Raw genomic sequence first — 12,591 nt, 5'->3', positions numbered from 1 at the left:
GATCCCCCCCCCCCCCCCCCCCCCCCCCCCCCCCCCCCCCCCCCCCCCCCCCCCACCCCACCCCAGGGAGCCAGGGCCTTTCCCACTACTCACCATGGGTCTCTTGAACTCATTGGGCTTGATGCAGCGGACAAAGAAGGGCTGGCAGACACTGAGGGTTCGCATCAGCAGCTCCAGGGAGCGTTTGAACTGGCTGCTGAGAGTGGGGGAGCGCTTCCTGGTCTCTGCTCCCTGGGACAGGAGAGGAGGAGAGGGGACTTGTCAGGCTCAGGAAGGGGAGGAGTGATAGTTGGTGGGTGGGGAGGGAAAAGCTTTTCCTCCCTCACCCCCCACAGGCCCTGGACCTAAGCAGGGTGAGGGAGGGAGGGAAAGGAAAGGAAGGAGGGCTGAAGAGGCCAGGGACACACAACCAGAGAGGGTCCAGCTGAGGGAATGGGAAACGGAAGGGGCTGGGACTAGGGTTTTTATTTCCCCTCTCTCTGAGGCAATTTCTCTGTTTTTTGAGCTTTTTTAAAAAAAATTGTAAGCATTCAGAAGGGCACCAAATATAAAGTGACCTGCATTTTGAATTCTGACTTTAACACTGACTACTTATAGAGGGTGTCCCCAAAATTAACTTCTGTGGCATTTCCCCGGGTATCATCAGCCCTCAGTTTTCTCCCCCTGGAAATCTCTAAGATCTATTTTGCCTCTGAATTAGAACAAGTCAATTGTATGAAAATGAATAATTTTGAGGACTTGTATAAACCAATGAAGAATGAAGTGAGCAGGACTAAAAGAGCATTTTATACAATCACAACAACACAAATGTCTTCCAAAGCCTTAAAAATTCTGATCAATACAATGACCAACTATGATCTCAAAAGACCAGGAGATGTTGCTACCCACGAGAAAGTTGATGGATTCATGGTTAAGCATCAGACATATATTTTTTTATTATGACCAATGAGGGAATTTGTTTTGCTTGACTGCATTTTTCTTGGGAGGAATTCTGTTTTCTTTTTTCCCCCCAGGGAGGTAGGACAGAAAATAGATTTTTGTTTATTTAAAAAGTAAAAATTTAATGAAAAACAGTTAAGTGACTTGCCTAAGGTCAAATAGTGACTAAATATCTGAGGCAAGGTCTAAACTCAGGTCTTCCTATTTCCAGATACAGAGCTCTAGCTACCATTCCCTGCCTAATTCCCTTTTCTACCCAAATGAAAAATTAAACCATAATGTTAACAGCAAATTCATATTTCTAAAACAATTTAATGTTAAAGCAGTATGGAAATGTGAGTTTTACTAATATTCATCTTTTTTACTCCAAGCTTATATTGTTTTTGCAGTCCTTACTGACTACTCTTTGGATTCTTTCCTCTGAGCCTCAGTTTCCCTGCAATCCAATTCTAGTATTCAATAATCTTATAGCTAACTGTTCAGGGAATGAGGGTTAAGAGGTGCCATGTTGGGAGGCAGGGAGAGGAAGACTATTCAAAAGAGGGGCTAGGAGACATTTTCTTTGGGAAAAGAGAAAATATAAAATAAAGTCAACCTCCTCTGAAAGGGGTGATCATAACAGTTGACTTGTTCTGCTTTTGCTTCCCTAGAGCCTGCATGGGAGCCAAGGAGACTAGACATAGGAAGGCAGTTTTCAGGTTCACAATCAAAGCCAATCCAAAATGGAATAGGCTGCTTCTGTAAGAAATGAGCTCCCCTAAGACTGGAATAGTGACTGAAAGGAAGGGAGGCTGTCCTGAGCTAGATAGCTCAAGTCCCTTTAAGGTGTGAGAATCTAGGATTCTGAGATCCTCCAGTGGGTCCCACCAGATGACTCAGGACAAGGGGAGGGAAAGAAGCACCTGGGAAAATAGAGAGGGTGAGCATGCTGTGCAACAGCCCATTCTGGTCATCCATAGTAAAGCCAGGATCTCCTCCCCTTCCTGGGAGTCCCCTTTATTTTAACTGATCCCATGACCCTTAATGAGATTAGCTCTATTAAATCTTCCAGCAAGGGAATGGCAGGAGCAGGGGTGTGGGGGAAGGGGTATTGGAGAAGTAGGTTAATCTTTCCTGAGCTGCAACTCCTCGGGGATTGTGAACCTGTCTCTTAGATGCCCTTTGGAATTTCTCTCTAGAAGCCCAGGCATCTTGCAGAAGGCAAGTCACTGTCACTGACCACATGTTAGTGGTAGTTCCTCAAACACAAAACTCACATTTGCCACAGTAGTCATCCATGCTTGGATCTATGCCTCTCCTTCTTCCCCTCAACCTGCCTTCCTTCAAGATTCAAATCTCATCTTTTCAGGACATTTTCAGAGTTCTCCTCCCAGTTGTTAGTGCTTTCCTCTCAGAGATTACCTTTCAACTCCTCTGTAAAGATCATGTAGCCCAAATGGTCCTTCATGTCTTTGAAAGCTTCTCAGTCCTGAGACTTTGGGGATGCCCTGTACCCTAGCTATTAGAAGATAAGCTGCTTGAGGGCAAAGTCTGTTGTCTTTTCTTTCAGAAAAATTCCTGAGTTTGAGTACCAAGTTTACCAGTGGCTTGCTGCTCAGTGACCTTGGGCAAGTCACAACCTCTCTGGACTTTAGCTTCCCCCTCTATACAGTGGGGATATTCATCCCTGACATGGCTCCCTCAGGGGGCTTTTTTGATATATCAAATGTGAAAATGGATTAGGACCATGGGGTGGGATCCTAGTAGGGGAAGTACAGGAATAATAATAATAATAATAATAATCATGTTTGTCCTTCATTTTTGAAGAAGACCATGACATCAGGGAGGTGATGCCATAAAAAGCATGTGAATTGGATTTGAGTGAGGAAGATACTGTGCTAAGTCACCAGCCTTACTTTCTCCTTTAGAGACATCTGGTTCCAGTGACCAGATATGAATCAGGATGACTGGAGATGATCCTAGATGTGGGGCAACCAGGGTTAAGTGACTTGCCCAAGGTCACACAGCTAGTAAGTGGCTAGTGTCTCCGGCAGGATTCAAACTCCCATCCTTCTGAATCCAAGACCAGTGCCCTTTCCACTTCACCATATAGCTGCCAATGAAAGTGTAGAAGTAGGGAAAATACATTAAATAGGCACTATTTATGCTTGGAGATGTCCCTTAGCCATTCTGAACCTCAGCTCCCTCATCTTAAATCTGCAAAATGAGTTGCTGGAGAGCTGATATCCAAGGTCCCTTCCAACTCTAATGAGAAGACATTAAACAATCACAAGAAATACACACAGTTGTGCTTGGAGATATCCCTTTTCCTTTCTGAACGTCAACTCCCTCCTCTGTAAATCCATAAAATGGGTTATTTAAGGTTTGTGCTCCAAGGTCCCTTCCAACTTGAATTATAAGAAATAGCTCTCTCATTTTGACTTCAGTCCCTTCCCTGGGCTTAAGCCAAATGGGATAAAAGGTTGGAACCCAAAGAATTCCCTTTACACCTGCTGAGAGTTCCCTGGCAGAGTGAATTAGTTGTATAACGTAGCATTTCTCCTAATCCCCAAAGAGAGCTGCTGGTCCAAAGCCCAAATTTCTACTCCCAGCAACTCACCAATGGTTTTGAGAATCCCTCAGTTATCCTCAACCTGGTTTAGCCTGGCTGCCAAAACAGTCTACTGGGGTGTGGCTATTGTGCATGCTACAGCTCCTTGGAGCCCCAGGTGAGAGTTAGGTGGCTCAGGTAGACACTAAGGTGGAAAGCAACCCTGAAGAGGGCTTGGCAGCCTTCACACCAAAGTACTGATCTTCCTGGAACACATCCTATATATCCCAGCCCCTAGGAGCCTTCCCCACTGACATATGCACCCTAACTCTCACCCCTAGATAAGGCTGAGCCTTGATGAAGTTGAGAAAGAATCTGCCCATGCAGGGAAAGCCAATACAGGCATGGAGCATTGTGGTGTGGTGAAAAGAAATTTGTTTCAGTAGAAAATAAGTTTCATGAGGCAGGGACTGTTTGAGTTCTACCTCTCTGTCTCCAACACCTAATATAATACCTGGCATGTATTAGATGATTAATGCCCATTGAATTAAAGAAGACTAGGCCTGGACTCAAGACCCATCTCTGTTATTTGTCATGTGACATAAACAAGATTTCTTCCTTTAGGGGGTTTCCTCTCCTGTAAAACAGGAATAAGATTTGTGCTTTCTCTGTCACAGGGTTATTTTGAGGAAACATTAAGAATTATTTGAGAGTACTAAAATAAAGGGACTGGATTCCAGGATCTCTAAGGGTCCTTCTAACTTGGAAAGAAACACTGGTTTTGGAATCAGAAGGTCTGGATTCAAATCCTGACTCTATCAGGTAACAACTGCCTGATCTTGGGCAAGTCATTCTTCCTTTGTGAGTCTTGGTTTTCTTATCTGTGAAATGGGAATAATAATAACTATTACTTATACTACTTACTTCATAGAGTAGGTGGTATGAGTAAAGTTCTTTGTAAACCTTAAAAGTATTATAGAAATGTATTGTTACTATTATTAATATTTTGCTCTATGGGAGAATTCCTGGTGTGGAAACTCCCTCTATGAAGGCAGATCATCAATTCTCCTGTAAGTTATAGTCTCAGAGTGTTCCCCAAGGCACTGAAAAGTCAAATGACTGACTCACCTATGATCAGTTGGCAGGAATTAGGATTTAATAAAATCAAAGATCAACTGTCATCAATCCACCACACCAACACCCCTCTATTATTACTTAGAGTATTGAGTTAGGCTGCCCTTCTCAACTCTGCTTATGAAGGCTTTCATTCTCCATTATTTCAACAAAACATTCCCTCTTGCCTATCTTCTACCTGTTTGTAATCCACACAGCAATCATAAAGCTCATGGCACTCAAAGGCACACCCCTCCCCAACTCCAAAGCACTCCACAATTCCCCAACAGCAAATTTAGGAGTCCAACCCAGAGCCCAGAACATGGACTTGGGGGATGTTCTTAGCACTGCTAATCACAGTGTTTTTACCTTTGTTGAGGAGGCTGCTGACTGGCCAAAAGAACCGGATGCATAGCCACACAGAAACTATGGGAACAAGGAGAAGGGGAAGGGGCAGGGGCAGGAGAGAAGCCAGATAGAGGATGGGGAATAGAAAAGAAAAAAAAAACACAACAAAAAGTGAAAAGAGGAAGTCCTAGAGTTAAGAGAGAGTTCTGAGATGGTGTTTCTGGCCCTGTCCCAGTGCTGACTGTTTAATCATGATGGGGAGGGAAGAATTAGAGGGTGAGTGTAGCATAGCTGGCACTTTCTTGCAGACCTCAAGAAGAGGGAAATGATCATTCTCCTCTTGTACTCAATTTACAAATGTCACTAACTATCCCATGTTGGGACTCCAAGCATGAGAGAAGGAAGGAAGGAGAAAGGATGAAGGAAAGGAAAAGAGAAAAGAGTTAAGGAGATAGGAGGAAGGAAGGAAGAGAGACAATGAACAAAAGGAGGGCAAGAGAAGGAAAGAGAGCAGAGGAAAAAATGAATGGAAAGGAAGACAGAAGAAATAAAGGAAAGAGGGAAAGTGAAAGAGGGAATAAAGGAAGGAGGGGAAAAGTGAGGAAAGAAAATATTCTGTTCTCATTTCAAATTCCAGATACCTAAATCTGAACACACTATCTTTTCTCTTAAACCTGACATTCTGCTAACTTCCCTATTTCTGGTAGTGACCCTGCCATTTTCTGCATAAGAATGGCTTAGAACATCAGAACCAGCTCTGACTCTTTCCTCTCCCTAACTCCCCAATCAATTGACAGGCTATATGAATTCTTCCCTTAAAATCTAATCCAATCCAATCCAAGTATTCTTATATCTCTTCACCCCACCCCCAGGCCCTTTTCACTAATACAGCCACCATTTTAGTTAAGACACTTATGACCTCTTCCCTGAACTACTATACTGGACTCCAAATTAGTTTCCTTGCTTTCATTCTCTTCAATCTTTAATCTATCCTTCACATTACGACTAAAATCATCTTCCTATACTCTCTCCCATGTGAGCACATCAACTCCTGTGGGTACTTTTATCCTCATTATTTGATTTCGACTCTTCCTGACCAGGACCCCTTGGGTTTTCTTGACAGAGATACTAGTGTTGTTTTCTATTTACCTTTTCCAGATGAGGAAACTGAGGCAACTAGCACTTATAAGTGTCTAAGCCAGATTTTGAACTGAGGTTTTCCTAATCCAGGTATTGTGCTTTATCCTCCTGTGCCACCTAGCTATTAACTCTTATATCTTTATTTATAGTCTTAATCACTCTATTGAATTCAAATCCATTTTCACCTGAACATATTTACTTGCAGGTTTCTCAAATGCCGTATGTCATCCATACCTTCTCCAGATTTCCCTGTTTCTGTGAAGCGCACTGCGTCCTCAACTCTCTGCCCTTGGGCTTCCCCCACCATATTTAGTTGGAGGCCAAGTCTCATTATTTTTTCTTCACATGTTTCCTTATTTCCCCTCATTCTCTACCTGGTCCACACCCTCAGTCACCTAACAGCTACATAGAGCTGTTCCCATAGTCAGTCTCCCTGTCTCTCCCTTTTCTAATACTTCCTCCTCACAGATGCCAATTTGATATTAATAAAATATAGATTTTCTTATATCCTTCCTCTATCACAAATTTTTAATGTCTCTATCTTGTTTCTAGCAAAGAATTTAAAATTGTTTTAGCTTTGTATCTCCAAGACAAGCATAGCGCCTAGTACGTAGTCAACACATAATAAATATTTTTGAATAAAATTGATTATTATAGGAGGGGGAAGGAAAGAAAGAAGAGGAGAATGGAGAGCATAAATGGAAAGAAGAGGGGAACTGAGCAGAGAGGAAGGAGGAAGAAGGCATGGAGTTCATACTGGCAAAGATGTTCCAGTTTAGATGTGGGAAAGCAGAATTAACATTGTCAAGATAAAAAATAGAATTACTGCTCCCTCTCCCTCATCCCTCATTCCTCACCTCTCTGAGTCCTCTATTCCCCCTTCAATTCCAATCCTTCTTTAATTGTTCCCATCCATCCAACTATACCTAGCTTTTGCACTTTTCTCACCTGCCTCATAGAAAAGCAAATTACATTCATCCATCTGTCCATTTCTAAACCATCTATCCATTCATTCATCCATCCACCTAGGGGTATGCTGATGCCAGCTCCTACCAGGTCCCAAGAGCCAATTGTTAAATTTTCAGTAAATTTCAGTAAATTTTGAGCATTTACACTTTAGAAATCAACAAAACCACAAATTGGAGCTTTATTGATTATTTTGTTGATTTCTAGACTTAAGAAGAAAATGTTACAGATTGAATTACAAGGGTGTAGTACATTTTCACGGAGCTATTTGTAAAACATTTATTAGCATATCCCTGTATCTATCTTTTTTCTATCCATTCTTTCATGCTTTAGGAAGAACCCAGAAGAAAGGATTCATGGTTGAGGGAAATAAAGAAAGAGGAAAAAAGTTTAAAAAAACAATAACAACTAACCCTGCTATATTGATGACATAATGGAGGGAGGAAGGGCTAGTCCAGTGGAAATTCTTAGTAGTCTATTTATGCCTGTTGTAGCTTGGCATTAATGTTATCAACTTTATCCTCCTACTCCCTAACTATTCCCCCCCACCCCATCATCCTGAACTTCACTGGAACTAGAGAAAGTTTCTAAAAAAACCCCAGGAAGTCTGAGTCCCCTTTATGAAAGATAGGGTCTAAGCACCAAAGTCATGAACAGATTCCAAGAATATTTTTGCATACTCTAATCTTACCAACCTATATGAAAAGAAAAGGGCAAACACCACTAAGGAAGAGCTCTTAATCTTGGAGAACTTCCCAACAGTTCCCTTTCAGCTCAGACACTTTCTATCATATTCTATGTTCTAAAGTCCCTTTCAGCTCCAACATTCCATGTTCTAAGTGTCCCTTTTTAGCTCTACACTGTTTCCAGGTCCCTTCCAACTGTATCAATCTATGTTCTAGGTTCTGAGATCAGGTCCAGCTCTGGCATTCTGTGACTTGACCCTATTTCCCATCTCAATCCTCTGTCTTCTGTGAACCTAACCACAGGTTGACCAAACTGTCATTAGTTCAAAGGGCTAATTATTGTAGGGGGGAGGGGATCCATTTGGCAAGCTGTCCCCATCTACCCCTTTCCTTCAGACTTCCTCCCCCTTCTAATAACACCCTCCCCCTTCTAATAACACCCTCCCCCTTCTAATAACACCCTCCCCCATCAGGACCAGCCAGGGGCCCCTCTCCCCAGACACCTGTTACCATGGCAACGTCGGCCTGGAAGATCTGCTTGACAAACTTGTTCCTTGAGGAATGGACCAGCTGTATTATGTCACTGTGGAGAGTATCCCGGTTTTTCTCCAGAAAGCCTGTAGAAGTGAGAAAAAGACACAGGAAAACCTCCCATGCTCAGGAATTGCTCCTGCCCCATCAAAATAAAATTTAGTAGGGTTAATGTGGCCCTAGGGTAGGGGATATTTGAATCTTTAGAGCTAGAAGGGACCTTAGAGGTTGTCAGAGGTGGACCCTGAAGCCAAGGAAGGGGAAGGATTCTTAACCAAGATCACACAGGGAATTGTTGGCAATTTCAGCAGCAGAGGTTGGGGAGAGGGGAGAAAGAGGAGGGGAGAGCATTTTATAGATACAAAAATAGATTGGAAATGATTTGCTTGAGATCATTGGTGTAGTGAATGGCAGTAGGATTTGAACTCAAACCTCCTATCTCTGAACCTAGCATTCCTTCTCCTGTACCAAATGTTTTTGTCATTTCTTCCTGTCCTGTCTGTCTCTCTTTCTCTCAGTCTTTCTGTCCCTTTATTCACACACACACACACACACACACACACACACGCATGCACGCACACTAATACATAGATCCATAGATCCTCCATATAGATATAGAAATATCATATATATAATACACAAATATACTCATATATACATATAGGTACCCATATATGTGTGGATATGTTTATACGAAAATTGAATGTATATACATATAGAGTACCTGTATGTGTGGGAATGTATACATTGTATATACATGCATTTCCATATTTTGTGAATACCTATCTATATAATGATATAACATGGCTGTATAGAATATAAATGCATGTGGTTTTTTTTACTCATTTTATTCACATACTCCAAGACATATGCGAATGTATAATTTGTCCCAATTCTTCTATAGAAGGACAGAGGTGGGGGCAGATAAGTGGCACAGTGAATAGAGCACCAGCCCTGGAGTCAGGAGGACCTGAGTTCAAATCCAGCCTTGGACTCTTAATATTTACCCATATGTATGATCTTGGGCAAGTCACTTAACTCCATTGCCTTGCAAGCAAAAACAACAACAACAAAAAAGGACAGAGTCCATCCAAGGATGTGCTAGAGCCAACTAAATGTTCTCTATAAGCACTTCTCAGAAATCAGCAAATGCAGAAATGATCAAATTGGATTAGATAACTTTTTTAAAGATACATCTAGCTCTAGATGTTATAGAGAGGCAAATTGTCAAAAATTTCCTAACAATTAGAGTTGTTCAAAGACAGAATGAGCCACTTCAAGAGTTAGTTAGCTCCCCACTATGGGAAGTCTTCCAATAGTGGATTCCTGCCTCTGAGGTCCCCTTTATCTCTGAGGTTCTGTGATTCTTTGGGGTGCTCAGTGACCACTCATTAGACAAGTGGAAGGAGCTATGAGCAAACACAAGATTTCAGAACATTTCTTATTCCCAGGGACTTCCCAATCTCCCTCTTTCTCTGATTTAATTAGTTCCAAGGATGTGGGGAGAACAGAAACCACCTGCTCCCTCCTAGATTTGTCCATATTTTGAAGCTTCCTTGAGTCCCAGGGACCCAAGAACAGGTACCTTGTGTCTCGTAGTAGACAATTCCAGCGAAATGATTGATCCCAAACTGGGTCTCATGGTTGTTCTTTGGAGGGATGTAGTTGGTGTTGAGCTTGTGCTGAGAGTTGAGCTTATGTAACATGGTTGTGTCCGTCCCCTGCAAATACCAGGCCTCCACTGCTGAACCAGCCCCACTCCTTTTGTCCTTGAAACCATCTCTCCTACAACACCACCAGGACCCCAATTTCAATTCTGATTCACCCATTTGTGACTAGTGGAATCTGGGACAAGTCACTTCTGATTCAATTTACTCATCTTTAATGAGGAGGCTATCTTAATCAGCTGGGTGACAAAGTTAATAGAATCCTTCCATCCCTGCTATCATCCTATGTCTCTCCTGCCTTTTCTTTGAGAACAACATCTACAATAGGTTCCTCTACTTTTCCTTTCATTCTCTTCTTAACTCTCTATTCCAACATCACCAAAACTTCTCTCTCCAAAGGTTCCAATGATCTCTTAATTGCTAAGACGTGGTCTTTTCTCAATCCTCATTCTCCTTGACCTCTCAGCAGCCTTTGACATTGTAAAATACCTTCATCTCTTTAGGTTTTTGGGAATCTACCCTCCTTGGTCTTCTACATATCTGACTACTCTTTCTCAGTCTCCTTCTCTTGGATCTTCAGTGAAACATCTTAGGCACTAAATAAATTTTACCTATTGCTGTTATTTCAAAAATCCCTTCCTGCTCAAAGCTACACTCTTAAGCCTTGCTCCCTAAACATATCTGTATTTTTGTCCCTATGCCCACAAGCAGCTTGAGATTTAATATGAATAGTTTTAGAGTTGGAAGAGAATTTTAGAAATGCCATAGTTTTACAGAGAAAGAAATATAAAACTGGGCTTGAACAAACTGGAAAAGTCTTCTAAAGAGGAGGCCTTTGAAAAGTTATCTTATGTAATTTTGCTATCTTTTATATTTTATTTTCTCCTTAAGGGTATGTTTTCTCTCTCAACACATTCAATTGTGATCAATGTATAGCATGGAAACAATGTAAAGACTATCAGACTGCCTTTTGTTGGGAGGGGGGAAGGAAGCAAGATTGGGGGAAAATTCGTAAAATTAAAAAAAAAATAAAAAGAGGAGGCCTTTGAAGACAAATAATTGATCAAAAGTTGTTCTCCATCCCATCTACATCCCCTACTAACATCATGTTCCCCACCACTGAAATCTCATCATCCTGGTAGATTTGGCTTTGATACCCTGTATCACCTCAGGATCTTCAACTGCCTCTTTTCTCTGATTGGAGGGTTAAAGGATTAGCTAACAAAGCCTTTTATAGGAAAAATCAGGATGCTCCAAGCATTTCTCAATGGCTATTCTACTTGGTTTTGACTTTATAAACATATTACCTGGGATGGGATAGTCTTTGGTGATCCCCCCCTTTTCACTTTTTTGTGTATTATCTTCCCTCTGTAAGGTTTTTGAGGACAGAGATTTTCTTTCTTTTTAAAAGAAAGTACTTAGCACTAGCTAGCACTAGCTAATAGTGATGAGCTAGTAGATGCTTAATAAATGTTTACTATGACTGTGACCTTGATCTGTTGGTGAAATATTTTGTAGTCTAAGGTCCTTTCCAGCACAAATATTCTATAATTTAAAAATGATGATTCTCAAGGTGTGATCTGTGTAGTTTGGGGGTCCCCAAGTCTCATTTAGGGAAATCTACAAATAGTATTATTTCATAATAATACTTATATGCATTCATTTCTAATGCTGTAAATATTGATAGCTATGTAACAAGAGCTCTTTGGATGTTCTGTACTCTGTCCTCAATCTATTTCCTCTTTACATATGTAAATACACATATGTTCACACTCATGCACACGCACCTTAGGGAATTTGCTCTCTTCGTCAATAAGGGAGATGATGTTCATGGGTTTATTGGCAATCATGTCCAGGGCTTCCTGGTTGTCAGTGAACTCTATATGTAGCCAGTCAATATTCTCCAGGTTGTATTCTTCCTGCTCTAGCTTGAAGACGTGCCGCACAAAGAACTGTTGCAGGTTCTCGTTGGCAAAATTGATACAGAGTTGCTCAAAACTGAAGACCAGGGAAGAAAGAAAGAAAGAAAGAAAGAAGACAGTCACAGAGAGGGAGGCAGTGGGGCAAGGAGGATAAAATAAGACTGTAAGATCCCTTCTCTCAAGAATGGGGACTCCTAAATCATCAAAGTGTATTAGAATACAGGATTAGAACTCAGAAGACTAGGTAATTCATCTTGCCATTGTCATCAAATCAGCAAATCCCTTTGTCCAAGTCTTAGATTACTTATTTTAGAAGGGGCCTTAGAAATTAATTGGCCCAGTCCTTTCATTTGACAGAGAAAGAAACTGAAGGTGAGAGGTGAGAGGACTTAGACAAAGCCAGCTCTGACAGTTAGTGCCAGAGTTAGACTTTGGATCTCCTGACTCCTGGTACAGTGCTCCATATCTTATTTAAATCCTATAGTCTGTCCCTTTCTTCCCCAGTGCTATCGCTACAGAAACACAGAGCTTTGCACAGAATAGGTACTTAAAAATTATTTCCCAAATTGTTGAATTGAACAGAATAACCCTACCTTCCCTGCCTATTTCCTAGAGCAATTGTCAGGATCAAATTTGTTTTGTACTCTTTTAATGTATTCATCTTGAGGGCTAGTCTTTTGAACTAAAACCTATAAAGAAACAGTCACAGAGCAGGAGGGTAGCATTCAGAAATGTGGGCATGAAAGGGG

The 12,591-nt window shown here is 41.5% G+C and overlaps 1 protein-coding gene across 5 annotated transcripts in view; it reads right to left on the bottom strand.

Moving 5' to 3' along the window:
• Window positions 1-12,591, bottom strand: part of MYO7A (myosin VIIA) — a 138,582-nt gene that overhangs the window by 61,081 nt on the left and 64,910 nt on the right. For all 5 annotated transcript variants that reach the window (XM_074216946.1, XM_074216947.1, XM_074216948.1 and 2 more), the window contains 5 exons: window positions 11,708-11,918; window positions 9,839-9,974; window positions 8,233-8,339; window positions 4,952-5,008; window positions 94-231 (listed from right to left, as the gene is read on the bottom strand). In XM_074216946.1, coding sequence (XP_074073047.1) covers window positions 94-231; window positions 4,952-5,008; window positions 8,233-8,339; window positions 9,839-9,974; window positions 11,708-11,918 — 649 coding nt within the window. The remainder of the gene's footprint in view (window positions 1-93; window positions 232-4,951; window positions 5,009-8,232; window positions 8,340-9,838; window positions 9,975-11,707; window positions 11,919-12,591) is intronic.

Source organism: Macrotis lagotis, chromosome 1 (assembly GCF_037893015.1).
Source record: "Macrotis lagotis isolate mMagLag1 chromosome 1, bilby.v1.9.chrom.fasta, whole genome shotgun sequence".
NCBI classification, from domain to species: Eukaryota; Metazoa; Chordata; class Mammalia; order Peramelemorphia; family Peramelidae; genus Macrotis; species Macrotis lagotis.
Note: the sequence above shows the minus strand (reverse complement) of the source record. Positions and strands in the feature narration are given on the sequence as shown.